Source organism: Callorhinchus milii, unplaced genomic scaffold (genome assembly GCF_018977255.1).
Source record: "Callorhinchus milii isolate IMCB2004 unplaced genomic scaffold, IMCB_Cmil_1.0 Scaffold3, whole genome shotgun sequence".
NCBI classification, from domain to species: domain Eukaryota; kingdom Metazoa; phylum Chordata; class Chondrichthyes; order Chimaeriformes; family Callorhinchidae; genus Callorhinchus; species Callorhinchus milii.
The window spans coordinates 30,283,202-30,310,591 of record NW_024704744.1 but is presented as its reverse complement, the minus strand read 5'-3'; the positions used below and the strand labels follow the sequence as shown (position 1 = coordinate 30,310,591).

Sequence of the window (27,390 nt, the reverse complement as noted above, 5' to 3'; positions counted from 1 at the left end):
TTCTCTGCCACTGGCTTTACATTTTCAATGGGACTCTGGAGCAGCTTAAACTCTTCAGTTCCAATCTCGTTGGTGATCCTGAACCTGTTCATGCACTGGTTAGTTATGGCCAGGTAACTCATAATGTATTCCTGGAGATCTATCACACAATATAGGATCTTGAGCCTCTGTGGTTGCACAACTGGAGGACTTGAACTACTGGATCTGCAGTTTCTCCTCAATTTACATCGTTCTGCAATGACTGCTACACCCTTGCTCTCCAACTGACAAATATTGTAAGCACCTCCAATTTTTGTGGGTGAACAGGGCAGTGTAATTCTGTGTTTTGTGGGTGAACACGGCAGTGCGGCATGCATGTATGTCTATATGTTAGAGTGCTCTAACCACTGAGTCCTGTAGCTCAGTGGTTAGAGCACTCGCTTTGCAAGCGAGAGACCCGAGTTCAATTCCAGGCAGGGCGAAACCTTGGGCAAGTTTCCTTACTCCACACGCCTAATAATAATCCCTCCAAAAAAACTAAAAACAATAATTAAATTGGTCATTTTCAATCTACGACTGTTTGTGGGACATTGCTGTGCGCAATTGGCTGCCGCGTTCGCCCACAAATATACAGTCAATTCACTTTACAGTGTGTTCTGTGAAGCGCTTTGGGATGTCCTCCCGATATGAAAAGCGCTATATCAAATGCAAGGATTATTATTATTATTATTATTATATAATATGTATATAATATAGATTTACATTGTCCGCTTGATTTAACAAGTTGTCTTCTCTGCTGCCAGTTGTTGTGCACAATCATTGCTTGGTTGCCCTTAGTCTCTTAATGCTTCTCTCAACACTCAGTGCTATCATTGTTATAATTGTTTCAAAATTTCTTAATAGAGAAAGTAATCATTTGTTGCCAGCTACCTCAAAATTCAAGTATGGTTCCAACCATTCTGAGTCGTTTTGCTTTGCAACCAGGTCAACATTTGACAGGATTTTCCAGTGTCAAACGTAGCAAAAACTGTTGTCAAGCAAGTTATTTTGTCTGTGGTGCTGACAGGCTAGTTGAGCTGAAACGAGATAAGTTACTTGTGACGCTCAGAGGGTTACATTTAAGCTGTGATTGAAGAACTGGAGGACTTCAACCCTGAGAATAGATCTCTAAGCACTCCTACATATATACAATCTCAATGCCCTTGGTTGCCCCTAGAATCATTCCTGGAGAATAGCTTTTCTAAAACAACATTTACAGAATACATACTTTCATCTTCATGAATTTTCTGAAAATAGTTGTTTCCCCCATCTCTTTCTGCAGTAAAGATGTGAGAATCAAGTGTGCTGCATTGATTCCCATCGCATCCATTTGATTTGTCTTGAGAGGTTTGATTTGATGGAAAATGAGTTCTGATAACGAGTGATTGCACGTTAATTGGTACCTAAAAAAAGCCTCTACTTTGAAGGCTTGCGATGCTACGTGGCTGGATTTTTTTCAAGGAGCACAAGTTTAAACTGCAGTGCTGACCTGGTGTACCATCAATTATTGCAAAATGCTGCAAAACCAAGGTAGCTCTCCCATCCCGCTGAGCATCAACATTACTGACCACGTGTCACTTCAGTTGGAGAATTTCCCATGTTATCATCACTTAGGACCTTTTGTTCAACTGCTGCAACTAACCTAGGCATTAGGCTCCCTAAATGTTTAAAGAACCTAATCCTCCTGCAGGAGCAAATTTGAAAACCTCAGTTAGATTCCTGTGGAGTCCTGTAGCTCAGTGGTTAGAGCACTCGCTTTGCAAGTGAGAGACCTGAGTTCAATTCCAGGCAGAGGGCGAAACCTTGGGCAAGTTTCCTTACTCCACACGCCTAATAATATTCCCTCCGAAACCAAAAACAATAATAAATTGGTCATTTTCAATCTACGACTGTTTGTTGGACATTGCAATTGGCTGCCGCGTTCGGCCACAAATATACAGTCAATTCACTTTACAGTGTTTTCTGTGAAGCGCTTTGGGACGTCCTCCCGACGTGAAAAGCGCTATATCAAATGCAAAGATTATAATTGCTGTTTGCAATAATTGCTGTTGTCCCGGGGGAGCAGGTGGGTTTGAAAACTGTCCTGGATTTCAGGTGGACGAGGGAGTTGAAGGTGGAAGAGAGGCGATCATAGAGCAGCTTGACGCTGCTTTAGGGTCACTGCGGGTGGAAGGCCAGAGGGATTGGAGGTCTGAGGATGAGAGGGCCTTTGTGAGGGTCTTGGGGGGGTGGGGGGGAGCCTTTTCCATGGGTGGAAAAGTATGGTTGGGGGCTTGATGGAGGAGAGAGGGATGCGAGAGGAGAAGGAGATGAGGAAGTGGTCTGAGAAGGCCTTGTCCGTGATGCACAGGTTGGAAAAGTCAAGGCCATGTGTGATGACGAGGTTGAGGGAGTGGCCATGGTTGTTGGTCAGTGAGTGATGTGGAGGGTGAGGTTTAGGGAGGAACGGGGGGCAGTGAAATCTGAGGAGGTGATGCAAGGGGAGTTAAAGTGGAGGTTGAAGTTACCCATTATGAGCAGGACTTCTGAGCAGAGGGACAGGGAGGAGAAGAGAGCGGACTTATCGAAGAGGAAGGAGCCAGGTGGTTTTTGGGTGGCGGTAAAGCCCAAGAATATCCATGTGCCTATCCAGAATGAGGTCGTGGATAGTGAGGGCTTTATTGGAGAGGGAGCGGATATTTGTAAGGAAATGTGGATGTGTTTGCTGGTGGGGGTGTTGTGGAGGAGAGAGTGATATGGAGAGAATTTGAGGTCGAGAGACGACTGTGGAGTTTGAGGAGTGGCGAGAGGTGGAAAGGGAGTTGGATGAGGGAGGGGGAAGGAGTGTACGCCTTTCAGAAGCATTACTGCGGAGAGAGTGAGCGATGGGACAGTTGGGGTGGCTGCTCTGGGACAACTAACTCTGGGTATCACGATGGCCCTGGCAGAGTATGCCCAGACTGGAGCAGAGGGAGGTAATGGTGGGTTCCAGGAGAGAGAGAAGGTGAGGAGAGCGGTGGGAGAGAAGGCCAGAGTGGGAGTCGCGGATAGAGGAGGATAGGAGGAGGAGCATTTCCAGGGGGAGCGGCTCGGGTCAGGGCAGCAGCCAAAACGAGCATACAGAGACTGGGAGCGAGCAATCATTATATTTCAGTGCCTTAGTAAGTGCTCCCATCATGAAAAAGAGCTTCCCTCGCCCGCTTTTTGTCGACCGAAATCTTCGGCCCTCGCTGCTCGGTTTACCAAAGCCCAATCTATTCAGCTCTGTTCAGTAAGATTATAGTGAATCACTCCCTGTGCGCTTATATAAGTGTAATGCAATTTTAAAACTATAATTGAATTATAATGGCATGTTTTTTAACTTAAAATTGAATTATGATTATTTATAAGTGCACAGGGACACATTTGCAAAACTTACCAAATGGAGCATCTTAACACTTTGGACAGAAAGTGCATTGAATGGAGCAGATTAGCCATCCAGATCGTTATTCCAAGGGTAAATTTGTGTTCAGAGGACAAAATATGATAAACGGAAAGAAAATGCTTATTGTTTGATTTAAAGTAGATTAAGCCCAGTGTTATGATCTAAGCAAATCCAAACCAAAGTTCTGAGAGCTTGGATCGTAATCTTGAAAGATTTGTTTTGGTGCTTCGAGCCACAGCATAAACAATTAAAACACAAACCTTGGCTCTCGCCAGCCCATGTCTAATACTCTCCAGAAATAGGTAAGCCGGGTGAGAGTGCACATTGTATCCCGGACACAGAGAAATTTCCATGTATAGGTGACGTCCATATGTGGAACACTCAATCTGGTTTGGACACTTCAGTGATAAAAGGCCTAATCTATCCAGTCTTTCCTTGTAGCATTAAACTACGAGCCCTGGTATCACCTGGTAAACCTACACTGTACTGTTTACATCATTGCTATATCCTTCTTATATCGTGGAGACCAGAACTGGACACAATATTCCAAATGTGGTCTAACCAAGATTTTGTATAAATTTAAATGTAACATCCCCTCCTTTTTATATTCTATTCTTCTGGGTACAAAGCCCAATACCCCAGTCTGAGCTGATTTCGGCAGGACATCTTGACATCTCTTGATATTTGTATAGAGCCTTGGGACATTCTCCCAATGTGAAAGGCACTATATAAATGCAACTTGTTGTTCTAAGCGAAAAGCTGTTGTTGTTCTAAGCTGCATAGACTGTACAGCAACAAAACAGGCTAGTCCATTCCACTGTTTATACTATATATCTTCACCAACCAACGCTTACACCCTCCCATACCTCTCTATTCCTTTCTCCCTAATGTGTATATCTAGCTTCCTCTTAAATGCATCTATACTATCTGCTTCAAGCACCGCTTCAAGCAGCGAATTCCACATTCTTACCCTCTGCGTAAAGTAGTTCCTCCTAAATTCTCTTTCAGATTCTGTAGAGAATTTTTATACTTGTGTCCCCTGGTTATGGACTCCCCAGCAAGTGGAACAGCCTTTTTCTGCTAACCTTGTCGAACTATTTTATAATTTTAAATGCTTCTATTAAACTCCCACCTAAACGTCTCTTCTCTAGAGAAAAAAGGCCTAACCTATTCAGTCCTGAGAGCAGTAACCTACCAGTCATAGTCATCTTAGTAAACCTACACTGTACTTCTGATTTTGGTCCTTGTCTTGGCTATCTACTTCTCTATCATCAATTTATGGTCACTATTCCCAAGGTGCTTCCCACATTTAAATCCCCAACCTGCTCAGGATCATTGTCGATAACCAGGTTGAGCAATGCTTCTCCTCTTGTTGGAGTTTCTAAATATTGAGACAGAGAAGTGCTTGTGCATCATTGCAAAAAACTCTATCCTCTTCTCTCCTTATACTTCCTCACAGTTGGCCTTGGAGTCTTGATCTAGGGGAAAATCATTCAGTTATACTGTTGGGAGCAGTTTGGAAGAGATCAAATACTTGACCCAAACAGTCACTCTGCAGCAGCGTTTCCTGGGTACCATCAGCAGGGAAAAATAAAATGGCAGCAAAATAAATATGTACATTTTCCAAGTATAGAAAAGAGTTCAGTATAGTTTTAAAGACCGAGTTTGAGGGGTATTTTTTAAAAAAAGCAGTGATTAATTGGAGGTTTACAATACTTTTGAGCAAGGATACCTCATTTGCACTGTTTCAGTTGTATCGGTCAAAGCGTTTCATGATTTCTCAGACTCAACAGAAAACAGAAACGACTGTTTGTGGGACACTGCTGTGCGCAATTGGCTATATTGGCATTTGTGGACGAAATTGGCATTTCGCCCACAAATATACAGTCAATTCACTTTACAGTCTATTCTGTGAAGCGCTTTGAGATGTCTGGAAGATGTGAAAAACGCTATATCAAATGCAAGGATTATTATTGTTCAATCTGTTTATGGGAGCATATCTTTTAACCGCTGGTGTATTGATCCAAAAATTAGGTAGGGGAACCTGTGACCTATTCTCTGGCTGTTGATGTTAAACTATGTTGTGGATTAGGATTTTGTTTTTCTTTAAAAATACTAAATCATTCAAGCAGTCACATATCCAAAGACTGGACTGCAAAATGATTGTCGTACGAATTAATGGCACACTTAGAAAATTGGAAAGCTGAATGGATTGATTTTCTTCCTATTTAGCTTTCATGAGACACAAAATCCTGACTTTTGCTTGAAAGTAGGAATTTATTTGTAAAGCAATTGCACAAGCAATTGTCTGCGACTGCATTGTCAGGAACAAACAAGATGACTTTGGTCAGGGGGGTAAGTTTATGCAGACAGATGCTCTTTTGAGAAACTCTAGCAATTTAAACTTTAATTGCCTTCCTGTCTGCAAATAAAGCCACTGGATGAAATGATAGCGTTACACTATTAAACTTATTGTCAAGGATCAGAAACACTCTGGGAGGAAATGATTGGGATATAATTACTGTAAACAAAGAGAAAAAAACAAAGACAGAAAAATTGTATAAATAGCAGAATATTGTTCTTAGTATTTAAAGTGATAGAAAAATTGAACCTTTAGCTAAAAAGGAAAAGAATAAATCTTGTCGTATTGGATTATTTTAATGTAGCAATCTCTGGGGAGCTGATCTATAATGTTGATTGATATATTAGCACAGGAATTGTCTGCATATTCTTCCCATTAATGAGAGTTTGTTACACTATAATATGACATTTTTTGTATTGGACTGGATAGTCGCTGCCACAAATGTTGTTTGAAAAAAGTAGTTTACTGTACTCGTAGAAAATAAAAAAGAAATCATTTTGTCTATTCTGTAATCTGTGTTTTCCTGAAACTGTTAAATTCTTGAATATTACAGGTGAAATGGCCATCTGCTACAATAAATAATAAGTAACATTTAAATATAGCATGTGACTCCATTATGTAAAGCAGGATTGATTATATTTTGGCTGCATACATAGCACATGCATATATGCAGCTGATATCCTCGCTCCACATGTCAGCCAGCTGTCATGTGGGAAGAGATTTGATAATAATAATGATCCTTGCATTTGATATAGTACCTTATCATATCTTCAAGACGTCTCAAAGCGCTTCCCAGAATATACTGTAAAGTGTAGTGACTGTATTTTGTGGGCGAAACGCAGCAGCTAATTTCGCACAGCAGTGTCCCACAAACAGTCGTGGAGTAAGTGACCAAATTATTATCATTATTATTATTTTATTTGAAGGGATTATTACCCCCGGAAAGCGATGCACCAATTGACTAACAACCGTGTTCCTACTTACTACTAGGAAAAATACCTGAAGCAACATTACTGATGTATAATAACGTATAATGATCCTTAATGATTTATTGCCAATATGCCAAGTACAAATTACATCAGTGAGGTTTGAGATGAGCCTTTATTTTCTCTGCCAACCTGGTGACCCTGATGACCTGGAAGTTGACCATTCTAGCACAATAAAAATGGTTGACAATTAAGAGGTTGTAACGCCCTGACTTATGCGGTTGTAGTTCTTGAAGACATTTGCTTAGAATTGTGGCCCTTATCAAAATATCAGTGATTAAACCTGCAACAGGTTCACCTCTGTGCACTGGAGACAACACCTAGGAACAATGCTTCTCATCACTTTTATATATGAAACGGAATAGGTTAACTGGGTCATTTGCAGTGACTAGGTCCTTGATTTGCTGTGTTGTATTTCACATTGCATTTTCTTTTTATGTGACAAATGTGCCACAGGTGATAAAACACAGCGCATTATTGCAGTTCGAAAAGCCATCCAAAAAATCCAAAAATACCCAGCACAGCTAAGCAGGCCCTCATTTCTTTTAAACTAATTGTGTGCCCATTTAGCAGTTGGCATTCATTAGTGTCATCTTCCACTAAAAACTAAGCCTTCAGAACTTTATATATTCTACATAATCTCCATCTCAGTTCACCTTTCTCTTTCAGAAGGCAGGAGCAAACGTGAGGTAACATAGGTTGTTTGCCAATTATACTAAAATTTGTCTCATTCAGGTTAGGAGAATTAAGTGAAGACTTTTTTTGGTCAGCCGGGTGTCTTGACATATGTGTCTTGACATCACTGTGTTTAAGGGTATCCAGCAGTGAAGATGGACAGAAGCAATATGCGGATAATAAATATGGTAATCTAGGAAAATACAGTTTTAGATACATTTTACAAATGAAAATCCAAAATATGAGCTGTAGTTATAGAGTTTTTGAAGTGATGTGCTTCATGATCAAAGCTCACAAACTTGTGAGTCAGTCTACACTGAACAATGTTAGATTTGTGACCCATTTTATTAAAAAATCCTTCTTTGATATTAAGAAACACTTTCATTAACACATTTTGTATTCTAAAACCCTCTTTGATCTTCAAAGCCCCATTGTATGTCAAATCCAAATTCTTGATCATTTCTTCCCAGTTCCTTGTTTACAAGATCACAAGATTGATTTGGATGAAGAAGGCTCTTTGGCCCATTTTAATCTAATCCTTGCCAAATGTCTGCGCAATTAGCTGCCGCGTTTCGCCCATAAAATGTACAGTCAATTCACTTTGCAGTATATTCTGTGAAGCGCTTAGAGATGTCTCTGCCGCCTTCAACACTGTCGACCACTCCATCCTCATACATCGCCTCTCCGTTTTTCTCAATCTTCATGGATCTGCCCTTGCCTGTTTCAATTCCAACCGTCACACCGTCACATCTGGCGTCCCCCAGGGCTCTGTCCGTGGCCCTCTCCTCTTTAGTATCTACATGCTCCCCCTTCGTGACATCATCCACAGACATGGGGTCAACTTCCACATGACACCCAACTCTACGTGGATGACACCCAACTCTATTCTTTCTGCCTCCAGCCTCAACTCCAGGACCACTACTGTCCTGACAGACTGTCTGTCGGACATCAAGTCCTGGATGAGGGCAAAATTCCTACAGTTGAATGTGAACAAGACTGAGGCCCTCCTGATTGGCTCCCGCCAGCGCCTCAGCACCTCAGGCTCTGGCAACATCAACCTCCATGGTTGCACACTGCAACTCACCAGCCAGTCAGGAACCTCGGTGTCTTGTTCGACCCTCAACTGTCTTTTCTCCCCCACATTCAAGCCATGACCCGCTCTGCCTTCTCTCACCTCCATAACATTGCCCGACTCCGCCACTACCTCACCCCTCAGGCCGCTGAAACTCTTGTTCATGCCTTCGTCACCTCCAGACTTGTCTATGCAAAGGCTTGTCGGCCTTCCCCACTCCTCCCTCCACAGGCTGCAGATAATCCAGAACTCTGTAGCCCGTGTCCTCTCCGCACCAAACTCCGTGACCCCATCTCTCCCATTCTCGCTCGAGTCCACTGGCTCTCTATCCTTCAGAGGATCCAGTTCAAGATCATGGTCCTCACCTACAAAGCCCTCCATGGCCTCGCCCCACCCTACCTCTGCGACCTCCTAACCCCCTACCAACCTACCCGTTCCCACCGCTCAGTCGGCTCTGGCCTGCTCCACGTCCCCCAACCCACCACCCCCCACCATTGGCGGGAGAGCCTTCAGCCACTCTGCCCCCATCCGCTGGAATTCCATCCCCCAGTCACTCCGCCTCGCCCCCTCCTTAACCTCCTTCAAGTCCCGCCTGAAGACCCTCCTCTTCAACCATGCCATCAGCCACCCCCCTTCCCGTCCCCCCCAACCCCAGCTCGGGTCTGAAATGCTGTACTCTGTCCAATGCCTTGGGACGTCCTCCCAACGTGAAAGGCGCTATACAAATGTAATCTTGTTGTTGTTGTTGTTGTTGTCTCGGAGATATCTATCCTATATTTTCCCATTGCAACATCAAGCTGTTTATTAAATTAGTTCAGTGTCCAGTGCTCAATCATGCTTCCTGGTAACCTGTTTCAGTCACTAATTACCCTTTGGATGAAGAAGTACTTCCTGATATCTGACCAGAAGTTGTCCTTTGCCTCTCTAAACCAATGTCCTCTAGTTCTGCCGCGTTTTTGTATCTGAAAGTATGATTTTACATTTATTTTCTCAGTATCATTTAAATATTATGCATCTCTATCAGTTCCCCTTGTCTCTTTTCAAGACTGACGAGCCCTGTAATGTTTCTAATAGCCAATTCCTTAAAACCTTGCTGTCCTCTCCAATGCCTCAAGGCCTGGGAAGGGGCACAGGGGCCAGAATGGTACCCAGTAATCCAGGTGCAACCTGACCAGAGCTCACTTTACAGCTTGAGCGATTCAACATTATACACCTTGAAATCTATGTTTTAATCAAACATGTGTAAGATCCACTCTAGCTCTTGGCCATCTGGTTACTCATAGGCTGTGCCAATAGAAAATTGCGCGCATACTTTCACCACATGTTCCGCTACAAACCTGCTACAAATAGCCCTCGGGCACTAACCTTTACACACAGTGAGCTAGGTCCCAGGCCTCTCACGCTGTTTGCTCAACTCTACTATTATTGCCGGAGTGGCTTCAATCGCGCAGGTGCAGTGAATTTTGGGATAGCTGAAGCAGAGTATGCGGGAAATCAACTTCGCTAGTGAGTAAACCTCGATAGGAAAAACAGCTGCGTCACACTACTGTACTGCGACAAATTCTTGGTAAGTGCTGTACTATTCAAATTAAAATATTTAGCATTTTAAACATAACTACATTTTCAGGAAATATGTACCTATAGTTTTAATCAGGTTTGTTTCACTTTTTAGGTTGTTCAATACAAAAATGTCCAAACGTTTTTGTAAATCCCGTGAGGAAACCAAGGGGCAGCTCGTCTCATTTTCCGTCCGTCCCTCAGATAGAACTGTACTCTATCCAGATAACCTTTATGAAGAAGGGGGCAGATGCTTTGCCGCGTTCACTGTCACACAATTGACCAACAACAACAACACATTTTTATTGCGCTTTTCAAATCGGGAGGACATCCCAAGACGATGGACAGACAGAGTTTCGGACCTGAGCTGAGGGTCGGAGTGAGGGAGGTGGGAGGGCAGGGGAAAGCAGGGAGATCAAAGCACGGTCGAAGAGGAGGGTATTAAGGTGGGTCTTGAAGATAGCGAAGGAAGGGGCAAAACGGAGGGATTACGGGATGGAGTTCCAGAGGGTGGGTGCACCCTGTTCACATTGATGAACACATGAAATCTTGGAAGCATTGTGAACGCAAGGCAGTGGCAATGAAGAAAAAAATGAAGGTAAAATACTTTTGATATATATAATATTAAATGAAAATGTATCATTATTTGCTTTCACTTTAATTTTTAAAAATTGCATGATTACAAAAGTTAATATCCCTCCTTTTTGATTGAATTTTAAAAGCACATAAAACAACCACAGCAAACAAAAACAAATAGCAGAACATTTCTAACGACAAAGGCATCATGAAGATCAATTTTTATTTTTTCCTTTGTAGGTGGATCTCAAAGACAACCTGCTCCTACAACCTGCTTCTCTGGAGCCATTGCATCATCTATGGAGAGCAAATAATTCATATTGGACTTTGTGCGGTGTTTGACTAGAGCAGACAAACCATTTAAAAAAGCTCCTGCCTTCCAAGAGTACATGACACAGCTCCGTAATACGTACTTGAATGAGCTTATTCCTGAGAATGAAATGTAGGTTAGCAACAAAATGCGTCTCAATAACACCAACCAACCCTCCCCAATCCCTTGCGCAATTCAGCAAATACTTCCTGCAATTTTTCAAAGCGCTCCACAATTTTTTTGCAAATATTTCCACACTTTTCTAATGGCCCAGCTGATAGGTGCAAACATGTTGATCTTTGGGACAATTGCATTTTAGCAGACGGATCTCTTGCAGAACCTAGTTAGTTACCTTTTGCAGTAAAGACTGTACAAAACCTCATATTTGCGACAATCACACTTAAAAGTGTTTTGGAGTTACTGTCAAAATAGCTGCAAATTAATCATTTGATAAAACAGATCAAGTTCACTCGTAATATTTTGAATTTAAAATGTTTCAACTTTTCTTTGAAATGCTCCTGTTGCATTTTTTTAAAAAAATACAAAAGCTGCAAAATAGTTTAATAAGTTGTTTCAAGATCTAAAGATTAATTATCAACACTTGAGAACTGACTTGTCACTGCATATCTCATTTGAGTGCCAGCCTGTTGTGGGAAACCGGGAAGTAAAGAGGAATATCCAGCACATGTCAGCATATGGAGATCAATTTGTGTGATAAATAAAAATGCTAATTTGTATTGGAGACTACTCAAATAAGAAATGTTGTATAAATGTGATTTAGGATTACAAATATACATGTTAATGATGTCCCCTGGAGAGGTCCTTTAAGATATATGTATATCAAAGTACTCCAAGAGAAGGACTGATATTTTAATCCTAAATAAAACAATGACAAGATAGCCTTGTGTCTGTCGTAAACTGCAATTTATGCTTGTAATTGATTGCTGAATTGTTAACCAGGACTGTATACTGGAAAGCAGCAGAGTCATTGTCTTCTGAACTGTTTAAATATCAGTTTTCTGCATGATACAGTATTGATTTGTTGCATCCTGCTGAAAACCCCATGTGTGCTATTACTTATCCAGTTGAAACTCTGATACTGAGGAAATTCGATATTTATAACTGATATGGGTGAATGGTTTCTTTGTTCCTTTTCAGAAGAAAAGTGAGAATGTGATTTTGCATGTGTGTGTTGTGTGGGGGCTGTGTGTGGGTGCAACGGGTCAAATAAAAGAACGATGAAAACCAAGGATTTGTCCTGAAGAACCGTAACGTAACATATTATTTAGATTTCTGTCAGAGTGACCGAATTAGTCAATTTTATGAGTGGAAATCTGAATCATGTTTTATAACCACCTGTAGCTTTTTTATGCACCCACGCTTTTAAAATACCAAAATTATTATTAAAGTATTGATGTGGTCTTATTCTATTGCTTTGTTACCATATATGTTATCTTAGTGACTCATGGAAGTTATGCCGCAAACTGTAAATTGTAGAGTATTGTAATTCAGGTACAATAACAAAACATGGTTGCACAAAAGGGAAATGCGGCCTTCATAGACACTTTCAAGCCATCTCGCAGACATTCCAGACTTAATCCCACAAGTGACTAATTACAATATAAATCTGGAAATCTGAAAACAATACATTGGAGCTTTGTTCGAATGCCTTGGTTGGGTCCATAAAACCCACCCCCCAGTAGGTGACTGGCTTCTGTGCTAAAGAAATGCCCAAATTCTGGGTCATCAAGTCGCATCCGATGTCACCTCCTGGTGCTGTCACATAGATGGCACTCCAGAAGTGACGTTGACAGCATGGTAACCAGCTGGCACACGGGAAACAAGCCAGCCAGCTGCACACGAGCACAGTGAAGAGCGTCCACAATCCATTCACGTTATAAATGAACCAACGTTATAATGAAGCACATTATTATGGATTTACACTGTATTTCCAAAGTTGTTGGCTAAACTCGTGTTTGTTTTTGATCATTAAGTTGTGGTGCTAAAGGAATTGGCTACATCAATCCATTACTACTTAAAACTTTCCTCTGTTCTCTTCTAGAGCTGGACGGCCACTGAAACATCCCAGGGTAAAGGAGGTGGAAATAGAGAATAAGACCACCTGGCAAGATGAAAGCAAAGGTAATGGAGTTTATAGAATTCTCATGAGTATCATTGAATCAGACAAAATGTGAAAAATCAAAATTATTGTACAATACTTCCCTAAATAAATATTCTCAATGGGGTTTTAGCCGCATTGGAAGATCTCAAGCTACACCAAAGGCAGCTCTGAAGAACATTTCTCAGTAAAAGAAGATCTATTTCGTGGTTCAGTTAAATACATTCTTTTGAGGTCTGTCCTGGTTATCGCAAAGCCTTTCTTCAAAATCATTGCCAGTGTTCAGGCCAAATGTCCCCGGTGTCTGTGAAAGGGAGAAAAGATGATTGTTTCCTGCACAATCAACAAACACTGCGCCTTCTACATATCCCCCCACTGTCTACTCCCCTGTAAAGCAAAGGGGGTTTTCAGCCATTCTGGCGCTATTCTCTAGAAGTCTATCCTGGAGTCCTTCCAACTCATTCCCTTGAGATGAGAGACTGCAATTCACTTTCACAAAGGACCTATTGCAGAGTTGGTGGGAATGTTTAAGAGGCAAGTAGATAAAAATACCTGGCGAACAAGAGTATGAGAGGGTATGGAGAAAAGGTAGACACATGGTACTGAGTTAGAGATCATCCATGATGTAAGAAAATGGGCTGCTTGGCCTACTTCTGTTCCTATGTTTAGTGTATGGAGTTATAGGTCATCCAAAAAGCTGGATATTGAACATCTATCTGATTTTTAATAAGTGCAACTCTTGGTTTCTATTTTTGAAACAATTTTTATACATGTGACAAAGGTTTAATCTCTTATGTTCATTAGTACATTTTTTGACAAGCTGGTGCAGTTACTCCCAAAACACTTATATTACATAAATGAGTGTTATAATTCAGGATAATTAAAGACTGCCAACATTTCAACATTTATTTTTGAAATAAAACAAATTTTCTTGGGTTTGAAGACACGTTTCAGAGAAGTTTACATAGCTTGCACTACACGGGGAGATCTAGAAGTCTTTGTGTTTATGGTGACCTTGAAATGCTCTGACAGTCTGTTAATAGTTATTGAATATAATCTTTCCTTGTTCAACCTTCCAACACAATATGTGTTGTCCACAGAAAATGAGGATTTCAGTTTACAGCAGGCTCTGCACCAGTCAGTGTTTCTGTCCTCGGTGTCTCCTGTGCCAAGCCTGCCTCTCTGTTGGGAGCAGCACAGCAAACTTCTTCCTGGGGTTGCTGGAATCACCGCCAGGAAAGTAGTAAAATGGACTATTAATGAGGTATGTACCAAACAACCAAAGTCACAAATAATATTCTCTCCATCTGTGACCAGGGCTCTCTCTGCCTCCTCGTCATTCATGAACGCTCCACTGCCGGCCGATCGGAGGCAGTGGGGGGGTGAGCAAGTCGGAAAGGTAGGGAGGTGCATGAAGGGATTTAAAAATGAGTGAGAGGATCTTGAAGTTGATCAGTTCAGTAATTGGGAGCCAGTGCAGCCTGGCAAGGACTGGTGTGATGGGGTCTAGAGTTTTGTGCAGATTAGTATCGGTCGGTGGAGTTCTGAGATAATTGTATTTTATGTATGGTGGAACTATAGAGGCCAGCGAGGAGGGCATTTGAAATGTTTTAGACATCCTCATGACAAGAAATGCAGTATACCAAATGCAAGGATTATTATAATGCAAATTAATAATGTCCTGTGTGGATGCTATTTGGATGGGAGCCATACTTTTCAATTTACTGGTTATTATCAGTTTTGCAGGTTTTAATTATTTATTGTGAAAGTAATACAGTTCTGATATCATTTGCAGGTCTCTGAATTTATACTGAGTTTGCCTGGTTGTGAAGAACAAGCCAAAGCATTTAGGGAGGAGGTAAGTTCAAAATGTAAAAGTGGAATAGGTGATGATTTTAAAATTCCCGGCAGAGCAAAATATTAGGTACGTCTCCTTACTCCACACACCTCTATTTACCTGCAGTAAGTAGGAATCCAATTGTTAGTTGATTGGCAGATTGCTTTTCCAGGGGTAATAACCCCTTCAAAAAAATGTTAAAAAATAATTTGGTCAGTTAATCCACGACTATTTGTGGGACACTGCTGTGTGCAATTAGCTGCCGAGTTTCACCCACAAAATACACTGCACTTTTCAATATATTCTGTGAAGCGGTTTGAGACATCCAGAAGACGTGATAGGGCTCTATATCAAATGCAAGGATTATTTTATATATATATATATGTATATATATATAAAATGAAAGCTATAACAAGCTGCAAGTTCTATCTGCAGGACATTGGTGTATTACTTTGGAAAGTCATGAATATAAATTCAATGGGACACTACTATTTTGATAATGATTGGTACTTTTTTATAGTTCCTGTTGCATGAATAATCCACTGGAGATTTGCAATATTGGATTTGAATTTGCATTATGCATTAAATTCATTTTGCCATTTAGTGTGCAGGGCTTGAATATGGCTAAGTTTGTATTCTGAAATCCAGCAAAGTGTGAAAAGTGGCCAGAAAGTGATCTTGGTTTATTATTTCAGCTGCCATGCTGTTTTTAGACCTTTTTTCAACCAAGAAAAGTAAAACATCCAATGAATAGGCTAGATACCAATGCACAGGTCTGGTTTTACCAGCTTTTGGTGTTCCAAAGACAACAATTTTAATTTCAAAATTGTGAGTCCCATTTAGCTACCACAATACTCAATACTCTTAACCACTCACCTTGCAAGCGAGAGACCTTGGTTCTATTCCTGGCAGGACAAAATGTTGGGCAAGTTTCCTTATACCACATGCCTCTGTTTAACCTAGTAATAAGTAGGAGCCCACTTGTTAGTCAATTGGCGGATCGCTTTTCCAGGGATAATAATCCTTCAAAAAAAAACAATAAAAAATTACGACTCTTTGTGGGACACTGCTGTGCACAATTGGCTACTGTGTTTCACCCACAAAATATACAGTCAATTCACGTTACAGTATATTCTGTGAAGCGCTTTGAAATGTCTAGAAGACGTGAAAAGCGCTATATCAAATGCAAGGATTATTCTATAAAATATAGGGTCTCATCAGCTTTCTTCACAGCTTTGTCTACGTGCTCAGCCACCTTTAGATTTACATGTTAACTTCATACAGAAATAGAGTTGCAAGTATCCAGTTTATGAGTATCATATTTTATACTCCAAATTCATTCAGGTCAGATGTTAAAGTTCTGTCTTCCAGTTCAAGTGGGTGTTAAAAATCCCGTGACATTATTCAAACAGAGCAGATTTCTTTCCAGTGCCCCTACCAACCCATCAGATAAATGGATCATTTAGTTTGTGGTACCTTGCCGTGCACACATTAGCTGTGCACATTTTACCTACGCTTGAGAGCAATTACCTGTGAAGCATTTGAACACGTTTTAACAATAGATGCCCTATATAGGTTAATTATTTTTGTATCACCTTCATATTGTATTGCATGCTATTTTGGATTAAGTACCGAGTATTAAAATTCCAGTGTGATATGAAGGCAATTACTCTTCGATTTCAGTCAATATAATAACTTTTAGTGAATGGTATAGTGCATCTGTGTGGCCTCGCAATGGGATTTATGAAAACATTTGTAAAGATCAACACAACAACAATTTTACATTTATTATATAATAAATGCATTCACAAGTAAAAATAGCTCTAAAATGTATCACCTGATGGTCTTCTGTGCCGTAACTTTCTATGGTTCTTTAGTATGACACATCATTGCTGGAGCAAGTTGCTTCTGCCTGCAGGAAAATGTGTTGTATTCAGTGAATTTACATACTTATTGTTTTGTGTAGAGGCTTATGAAAATTTGCAAAACTAATTCTTTCCCAAAATAGTGAATGACAGATTTAGCAATTTTTTATATTTATTGTTTTGACTGTTGTGAGTCCTGGAGATAAACAATAATCCTGGGACTCATAAAGGAAATGGAATTCAATCTTCATAATTTTCAGGGGAATTTTCAAATGTAAGCTCTATATATAATATATATATTCCCTTGTTCTGAGAGCCTTGATAAAACAGCTTTAAAATTGAAATCGTATTTAAGAATTTTCAAATTTTAAGGCACAAGAGAGGATTGAAGAGTCTTTAGCCCATTTCATCTCATTCTTCCAGAATAACCATTCTACCATCTATTCATTTTCAGTATCAAGTAATTGCTTAAATGAGTTCGATGTACTGGCCTCAACCATATTTCCTGGTGACTCATTTCAGTCATTAATTGCCCTTTATATAGAGGTAAGCGGGATCTCAGGGAATAAACTGTCTCCAAGCCTGGCAATGGAATATTGGAATCAAGTCAGAGCTTCTGGGGAAGTCTCATTAGTCCATTTCCTGAGCCGGCCAGGTATATAGTGCTCCAAGCATTGCTGATGACAGACCAGTCAACGGGGTTCATCAACAGAAGTTGGAGAAGCAGATTGGGAGAAAACTACTATCTGTCTTAATCCCTCTGATAAACATGAAAAGTAAAACCCTAATGGTTCAGGTGATTCTTCCTAGATAAGCCGCAGGAAACTTGCCAGTTGATTTTCGAAATGGCAAGTTGTGTGGTTTCAGTGTGTATCAGACACCTGGCTGATAAACATACTCAAAACAAAAATACTTCCCGGTATCTCTTCTGAAATTGCCTCTAAACTTCGAAGCTATTGCAGTGCTATCTAAAATTAAAATGTGAGACTCAATTATTTCCATGAGTGTACGCGAGTTAAAAAGAGGGGCATTATTCCAGTGTGACGCATCTCATTGTTCAGACCTTGTTGGGGGGAGAATTATTGTCCTCTAATTTTACTGTCTTTTACAACTGTAGCACAAATTGCTCAGTCCATATTTACTGACAGGCTGTGAATAATTTGCTGTCCAGCAATATTGGTAAATTTATCCAGAAGCAGAGAATCACTCCTTTTGTCTCTGAGCGATTGTTCAAAATGTAGTACATAGCTAATTTGCAAGGTTCCATTACATTTTGGATTGGTTTGACATGAACACAAAGGAAAGTATGCATTCATACTAAATGGGGAGGATTGGAAATACGTAGTCGGTTTTCCTTCTGTACAGAAGCTATTACAGACACCAGCTATTGTGCAAACGCAAAACCATAAAACTCATTGCATCTAAAATTAGGGACACAAATTTAAAGTGCAAATGATCTTTGTAATTTGCATATAAATGTGATAATTACCAACATGAAGATGAGGTAGTTAATAATTAATCGTGGCCTTGTCTAATTTACATGATGCATTGCAGCTAATTTGTGTTGTTGTCTGTCAAATACTTTGGCAAGCAACCTATCAATGTAATCAGCTTCATCTTGCAGTGTGAACAATCAGCTTCATTTTACAGTGTGTATAATCTGCCTCAATAAGAAATGGATACAGGTTGTTAAATGCTATATTTATCAAGTCTTTATAGTTCACCCTCAAAAAAGATGTTGCTTTATGCTAGGTAAGAGGTAATTGAGTTATGACAGGCACCAACACAGGTTATTATTATTATTATCCAGTAGTGAGGTTTGACACTTGACAGGCCATTCTGAATACATTGTACACTGTAGGTGTAAAGTCTAAACTGCTTCTGAATGACAGCAGAATATCAGCCTCAGATACTCGCTTAATTCCACTCCACACATTTTTAAAATTTATACGAGAGTATTCACAATATTTTTTAGGATTATTTTCACACAATTATTTTACCTCACATTGTGACAAATGTGAGAGTCCATGCAGCAGAGCTGGCACGACATAGCTTGAATGGTAATGTCGTTGTAGAGATGATGTTCTGATTGCCGATCTTGGCAGATGCCAATCTTCTTAAACCCTACCAACCTGCCTGGTCTCGCCACCATCTGTAGTCAGGGTTTCAGCCTATCTGCCCCCACTTTCTGAAATGCCATCCCAGAGATCCTTGGCCTCGCCTCTTCCCTTGCCTCTTTCAAAGTCCGTCTCAAGACCTTCCTCTATGAACCTCACCATTGCATATATCCAAATAGGCCCCTCAAAAATCATATATAAAATATACACTATAAAACTTGGATACTCTTAAGTATGGTCATGGGTTTCCGCCTGTGTCAGACTCCCGATTAATCAAAATAAAAATAGCCATGAAGTGAATGGTCAATTTTGTGTGGGGGATGATAATAGATGTTGATTAAATTACTAGTAATGTAAATAGTCTCAAGACAACTGGGGAGAAAGGGAATAGAAGGATATAGTGAGTAGAGTAAGGTGTGGTTAAGATCAATTATAAAGGGGCAAGTTTGTTGCACCAAACGCTGTTTCTTCTGTCTCTTGTGGCCTCTGGATTCCTGAACCTTCACTCCCTTCAGGCATGATCTTAATAATAATAACCATCATCCTTGCATTTGGTATAGAGCCTTATCACATCGGGAGGTCATTTCAAAGTGCTTCACAGGATTTACTATGAAATGGAGTAAATGCAGGTCAACGCAGCAGCACAATTGTGCGTAGAGAATTGCTTCCTAATTATTTTTGTAATACAGTAGTGTACTTAAAATGTAATGTACACATTTATAAATGCATTTGCTGCAATAATTGAAACCAGAGAATTTACTGTAATCAGATTAAAAATCTAAATATTATGTATCATAATTCAGACATAGTGTGCCCCTAATGCCTTATCTATCTGGAGATTTTCATTAGGCTGGAGATATGTTATTTTTCAGTATCCTATTGATGTCAGTCACTGATGCACACTAGTATAATGAACATAGTCTCCAAGGTACAGAAGGCCCTGTTTCCCCAGTTACAGCTGTATAAATAGACACAATTGTTGAAAGAAAACAATTTCTAATCAAACAGCTGTCACCCATAAAGCAAGCAGCAATCTAAAGCCAATGTAATACCACATCCATCGCTCTACACCAAGGATTCACTGAACTGCAACATCCTGTTTTCTAAGCTCTTACAAATTCTTCTTTTATTCTACTCTCATTACAGCTGTGCTAGCCTAATTATTATGAGTTAATAAATAAATGTCAGCTTCCCTGCCTTCTCCTAGTGTTTCATGTAATAATAATGATAAATAATAATCCTTGCATTTGATATAGTGCTTTTTACATCTTCTAGACATCTCAAAGCGCTTCCTGTATTGCTTCATGGGCACATCCTGTTCATGCATGTAATTCTAGGATGGGCATTGCTCTCACTAAATCACTAAAAATCCAGTTCATCTATCATATTTCAGACTTAGTGTGCCTGTAATGCTTTATCTGGAGTCCTGTAGCTTCATGGTTAGAGCACTCGCCTCGCATGCAAGAGGACCTAGGTTTGATTCCCGGCAGGGCGAAATGTTGGGCAGGTTTTGCTTACTCCACATGCCTCTGTTTACCTAGCAGTAAGTTGGAACCCGATTGTTAGTCAATTGGCGGATCACTTTTCCTGGGGTAATAATCCTTTCCAAAAGCAAATAATAATAATTAATAATCCGGTCACTCAATTCACGACTGTTTGTGGGACACTACTGTGTGCAATTCGCTGCCGCGTTTCTCCCACAAAATATACAGTGAATTAAGTTTACAGTATATGAAGCGTTTGAGACATCTTGAAGACGTGATAACTCACTATATCAAATGCAAGTATTATTATCTATCTGGAGATTTTCATTAGGCTGGAGATGTTATTTATCAGTATCACTATTCAGTATCCAATTGTGCTGCTGTGGCAGTGAGTGACCAAATTATTATTATTTTTTGAAGGGAATATTACCCTTGGAAAAGCGATCCGCCAATCGACTAACAACTGCTTATGTTACTGTACTGTACTTAACTTAAACAAGTTGTAATAAATAAACTGACAGTGCTGGGGGAGAGGGCTGCTCTGTCGCACTGACAGCTTTTCGCTCTGCGCAGGCGCAGTGTGTGGTTGTGTGGATGGATCCTCCTTGCCACATCACCCCTAGTGGCCCCGGACGACTCAAGCATACAGTCAGCCTGGATATAGAGTCACTGAGATCTTTTCTCTTGGATTGATGATATATCAGGAGTTCACTGTATTTCTAGACGTGTGCACTCAGTAGTTAGTCATATAAATGACAATCAGAATCAGGGACCTTGTCTGACATAACATATCAATGAATTTCAGTTAATTTTGTCAAAATATAGACGTCTGGCCAGTATGCCACATTTTGTGGAGATCTGAAACTATGTCCCGGACTCTATGGTGACCATTTTTTGTCTCAGAAATCCCCTCTTCTCTGTCAACGTCACTACATCTCTGCTTCACCACTCCTTAAACTTTGGTAACCCAACCAAAACTGGAAACTTATTGTGTTGATAATTGTGGTCATTTAATAGCATAGCATGTTGTTTCATTATTCACATTATTCTGGGGCCAAATTGGCCAAGTGCCTGTAATATTTAAAGTACCATTTCACCTCTTAGACTTTCTTAGCTCTTTAAAACTAGATGTCAAGTCAGTCCACCAAAATAGACAGCTTAATATCTACATTAGAAGTGCATTGCTCTGGGTAAAGTTTATTTACTTTGCAAAAATATTTGTCAAACAATTGTGTGTATGTGTGTGTCTGTCTGTGTCTATGATTGTGTGTGTTTCTGTCTGTTTGTTTCTGTGTGTCTGTGTGTTGGTGGTGGGAGGCAGATGATGGTGGGAGAGAAAGAGTTAACAAGTATTTCTGTATATTTCTGTCCTTTGCGTACAAAATCGAATTCACGGATTTTTAAATCGCAAATAAAAGTAGAGAGAAATGAGTTTAAAATAATAATGTGGCTGCTCAAACCATGACAGTTTATGGGGCGTCGCTGTGTGCAATTGGCTTTCGCCGACAAAACACATGGTCACTACACTTTGCAGTATATTCTGTGAAGCGTTTTGAGACGTCTCGAAGACGTGATAAGGCATTATATCAAACACAAGGATTATTATTATTATTAATTCACAATTCTTATGCTTTTATGACCCAGGTGAATGTTGGAGCTCAGGGCACCAAGTCCAAGTTTGACTGGACTAATGTGCAGACAACAAATGCAATCATTCTAAAGTTTAATGTAGCACTTTATTGACAGTGACCTGGTTAATACAGCAGTTTAAGTTGTATGAATAATTTCTTGCTCTTAACTAACTGTTCACAACTGTTTGTGTCATTAACATTGGATTTGCACCACTTATCTGTACAATTGAATACAAACAAACTGTTCTGATTTAGCTAAATAGTTCTCTAAACCAAATCTTGGGTCAATTATTGTAACCTTATTAGAAGATCTGAGGCCCCAAATTTAGGCTTCAGATTAATTCTTTTGAAGAAAAATTAAAAACAAATTTAATTGTTTAAGACTTTTCTAAAAGAATTATTATTAATATATCAAATGCAAGGATTATTATTATAGAGTAAGTGAATGACGCATACAATGAAAGGTAGTTTCTTACAAGGAGTCATGGTTGTGCAATCTTAGACACGTAACATTACAGTGTACCTGTAACACAGAAGGAGTGAAATTACAGGGTCGGAATTATGTTCTCATAAATGATTGCAAATTACAGGCTATAATTTTAAATTTTAAAGAAAATTGTCAGTGAATAAAATGCTTTTACAGTTTAATAATGTGATCCATTAGTCAGTGGGTAGTGTCACTGCATTGGTATCTTGTATGATTAAGCTCAGAAAGAAAGAATAATTACTATTGGCATTACTCCTTTATGCTCTGGATCCAGATTGAACATATATATTTCAACTCTTATTTTTCTTTAGCAAATTGATGGAGAAGCATTTCTACTACTGACACAAACGGACATTGTGAAAATAATGAGCATTAAATTGGGACCAGCTCTGAAAATCTACAATTCCATCCTCATGTTTAAGACGGCAGAGGAGAATGGACAGAATGAGCTTTGAAAAGACTGAAACTACAGCACTGTGCCTGTAGACACCTGTTTGTATGTTGAGGCTCATCTCTAATTCAAAGCACAAGAACTATCTATTGAAAATGGAACTCTATAAGGCTATAGGTCAAAACTACTGGAATATTTACTGTTGACTTGACGGATGCGCTTGGAGAACTTCAGCTTCCAGCAGTACCAAGCTATGGGCTCATCTTTCATCCATTTCCTCAGGACTTGATTATGCAAAAACTTCCCAGCGAAAGCTGACGTGGACTTTCTGTGATTGAACTTCAAATTGTATATTTAAATGTTGCTAAGGAGGTTCTTCTAAGACCTGGACGCTTGATCTAATGGACACTAAAATGTCTTGATTGTTCTCATTGTTTGATTTCCCTTCCTTCATTTGTAATGGAATGATTTGTTTTATGATATTGTGTATACAATGTTCCCATGTCGCAGCAGTATCCAAGAAGGGCAAATTTCATTGTCCAGGAGAGTGAAATTTATACATGGAAATATATATTGAAAAGCCAGCATCATTGGACTTATTTAACTATTTGATTGTGTACATTTTTAATTTAATACCTGAAGTATTAATTTGCTTCTTAATTACTTCAGTAAAAACACACAGTTGAAATTCTCTGCTTTATTTGAATGTTTCTGGTTTATTAAATATTATGTTACAAATTGTTGATGCAATTATTTGGTGAGTGCATTTACACAGCAAAAGGTTGAGTGAACCACAGATGCAATTAAATAGTGTTACTGTAAAGTCATAGAGACAGGCTGTATTTTCTACTCATGAAGCATTCATCTTACAATAGTGCTTTAATGAATTTCCACTGAACCAGGGAGATTGTGTGTTCAATAAAAGAGTTTGCAGTACAACTAGAAAATTCTGCAAAAAGCACAACGGTTCTCTCAATATTCAAAGGGTCAAAAGTTAAATTAAAGTTTTGGGTACAACTTTACCAAAATTGGAACAAATATTTGTTTGGAAAAGACTGTGAAACATAAATCAGATTCTGTTCAAGAAAACATGTATATGGAAAGAGGCCCCAAGTTTCCTTTCTACTTTCTACATCCTTTCCCTGACCAGGATAGCTTTTTTTTTCCATCTCTGTCACATTGCCCACCTCCGTCCATACCTCACAACAAAGTCAGACGAATCCCATGTCTTTGTCAGTTCCCATCTGGACTATTCCAATGCCCTCCTTGCTGATCTCTCCAGCTCCACCATATACAAAATTCAATGAATTCAAAACTCCGCCGCCTGGATACGCACCCGCACGAAACTCCGTACCTCCATCACACCAGTCCTTGCCAGGCTCCACCAGCTCCCAATCACCGAACGGATTGATTTCAAAATCCTCTCACTCATCTTCAAATCACTTCTTGCTTACTTAGGTACCTCCCTACCTACCCGATCTGCTTACCCACCACCCGCTGCCCCCACTCAGCTGGTTTCCTCGTTCCCCTCCTTTCCACCATCGGTGCCCGTGCCTTCAGTCACTACGCCCCAACTCTGGATCTCTCTCCCTCAATCCCTGCTCTGCCCCCCCCCTCCCTCCCTACTTTAAAATCCTGCCTAAAGACCTTTTTGATTGTGCTTACAGTCACCTCCCTCTTCCCTTGACTCAATATCAAACTCTGCCACTATCAAGCATTCTGGGAAGCTACCCTGCGTGAAGTGAAGGGTGTTTTTTAATAAAGAATCCTGTTTGATATTGATGATAAGATTCCACCGTATTCATGTTTGGGTTGTCTGTCTGAAAAATGTGTCATTAATATTTCTTGATCTTGTTGAGGTCAAGAATCACATCTAATTACAATCCCAATTAAACAGCTAATGGATCATTAAATGACTGTAAGGTCCCCTGTGAACCTTAAAAGGAGCTTCTCGGTCTAGATAATCTAATGCTAGCCTGGCTCAGTTGGGAGAACACCAAGCCCTGGGTCAGAAGTTTGTGAGCTCAAATCCCACATTTGGACTATAATAATAATAATATAATAATAATCCATGCATTTGATATAGCGCCTTATCGCATCTTCAAGATGTCTCAAAGTGCTTCACAGAATATACTGTAAAGTGAATTGACTGTATATTTTGTGGGCAAAACGCAGCAGCCAATTGCGCACAGAAGTATCCCAGAAACATTCATGGATTGAAGTGACCAATTTATTAGGTTTTTTTAAGGAATTCTTACCCCCAGAAAAGCGATCCGCCAATCGTTTAACAACCGGTTCCTATTTACTGCTAGGTAAACAGAGTGTGTGGGGTAAGGAAATTTGCCCAACATTTCGCCTTGCTGGGAATCGAACCCAGGTCTCTCACTTGCGAGGCGAGTGCTCTAACCACTGAACTTAGGATCTTTAACATCCATCTCAAAAACAACCTTATCGCCAATTCCAGGGATAGTTTAGGCTAAAGTCAGTGCTAAAGAAGTGCCATATTGTCAGAGATGTCATCCTTCACATGAGGCCCCCGGTTTGTTTTTGAGATGGATGTTATAGATCTTATGGCACTTTTCAAAAAGTGAAGGAAGTTTTGCCCAATTTCCTGGCCAACAATCCTTAAGAATAAATTAGTCATTCACACTATGCCTGTTGTGGAGACCTGCTGTACACAACATGGCACACAATAATTATTCTAAAGTATTTATTAACTTTTATTTTTTTGACTGCACAGACACTACCCTTCACAATAAAAAATTGTGAAGCATTTTGAGATGTCTCAATTTTTAAGGTGTTGTAACACACAAGTTCCTTCCTCGAGTTCTCACCCAAAATGAATCTTTTCTAACATTTTATGTTTTAATCTCAGAATTCCAGTATCCACAGCAATTCTTCATGGTTTCAAGTTTACAGTGGAGGTTTCTTTGCAACAGTGTCTTAAGGGGATTATTTTATTAGGAAAACCACTCTCAATGCAATCAGCTTCTGGAGCAGAGCTCCTATGGGTCAGCGTGACCTACTTCTGGATAACGAAAAAATCTGCACTCAAGATTCTTACTGAAGAATCCTGTTTGGAATTGCCGACAAATTCCACTGTATTCATGTTTGGTTTGTCTATTTGAAAAATGTGTGCTTACAGCAGTCATCTAATATTTCTCTTGATTGTACTGCAGAGCGTGAAAACAGAACGTATGGTTTTGTTTAGCCCCATTAAGATTAATATAATACAAATTTATATTTATATAGTGCCTTTCGTCAGCATGATGTCCCAAAGCACCTAACAGTACTAGCTAGTCACCCGAGCTGTGACTGGGACCCAAGGGGAGCATGAGGGGAAAGGTGACCGAAACCTGATGCTTGCTTCGCAAAGGAATCAGTGGGATCAGTAGGTTTGAGAAAGTCACAGAGATAGGGTGGGGCACAAATGTTGAGGGATTAAAGATTGAGACTGAGGATCTTGAACTATCCACCGGGGATGGGGAGCTAGAGGAGATGTTTGAGGTTGTGGGTGATAGGCCCATGGAGCCTGTTGCAATGAACAACAGGAATTTGTAACAAGTGTTAAGGAATTTTATCTTTGGAATTTCATCCTCAGAAGGCTGTGTCAGAGTCCCTCTGCTTCCTGTGACGTGACTCCCAATATCAAAGTCCCCATTTTTGTGTTTCGGATTTCTTATTTGGCATTCCAAGTAAGAAATACTGCAATTTAAACTCCATTGTTGCCAATTTCTTAATGTGTTCCTTTAAATAGCATAGGAATGGAAAAAATATGCAGAACGATGAGAAGTCTCATTTTTTAAAGCAAATAAGGGATTATTTTGTTCCATGTGCTCTAGCCAATGCATTCACTGATGTGGGTTAAATGCTACTTTTTACTCAATACATATTGCAAATTTCTCATTGAGCATCTACTAATAGCCTTTTCAACGTATGCATAACAAATTAAATATACAAAAATCATGCTTCTAAAATTTCATCTATAATTTCACAGTGCAAAATCACAAAACCAATCAAATGTCAAACAGAGTTTAGCTCTGATGCATAAAACAAATAACTCCCATAATAATAATCCTTGCATTTGATACAGCGCCTTATCACATCTTCAAGACGTGTTAAAGCACATCACAGAATATACTGTAAAGTGAATGGACTGTGTATTTTGTGGGCGAAACGCAGCAGCCAATTGCGCACAGCAGTGTCCCACAAACAATCGTTGATTGAGTGACCAAATTGTTATTATATAAAGATATTTGATGCCAAATGCATAATGCTACTTCCATAAGGGGCAATGTAACTTTGACGAGTTCTCTCATTACTGCAAATGCTCAATTATACTTTTAAGCCCATAGCTTTACTTTGAGGTTGCATTCAAGGCCCTAAGGTTTGACTGCACTGGATTAGTGCAGCTGCTTCAGGCAAAGGCTATGGCCCAAGAGAATAGTAAGTTTTGATGCAGAATAAACAGCCTTGTAAAAGATTTAATGTGTACTGCAC

The 27,390-nt window shown here is 39.8% G+C and overlaps 1 protein-coding gene across 4 annotated transcripts in view; it reads left to right on the top strand.

The window, feature by feature from the left end:
- Nucleotides 1–23,668, top strand: part of l3mbtl3 (L3MBTL histone methyl-lysine binding protein 3) — an 81,358-nt gene extending 57,690 nt beyond the window's left edge. For all 4 annotated transcript variants that reach the window (XM_007899247.2, XM_007899246.2, XM_042333280.1 and 1 more), the window contains exons 19-22: nt 13,022–13,101; nt 14,179–14,342; nt 14,874–14,936; nt 22,811–23,668. In XM_007899247.2, coding sequence (XP_007897438.1) covers nt 13,022–13,101; nt 14,179–14,342; nt 14,874–14,936; nt 22,811–22,954 — 451 coding nt within the window. In that variant the 3' untranslated portion in view covers nt 22,955–23,668. The remainder of the gene's footprint in view (nt 1–13,021; nt 13,102–14,178; nt 14,343–14,873; nt 14,937–22,810) is intronic.
- Nucleotides 23,669–27,390: the final 3,722 nt, after the last annotated feature.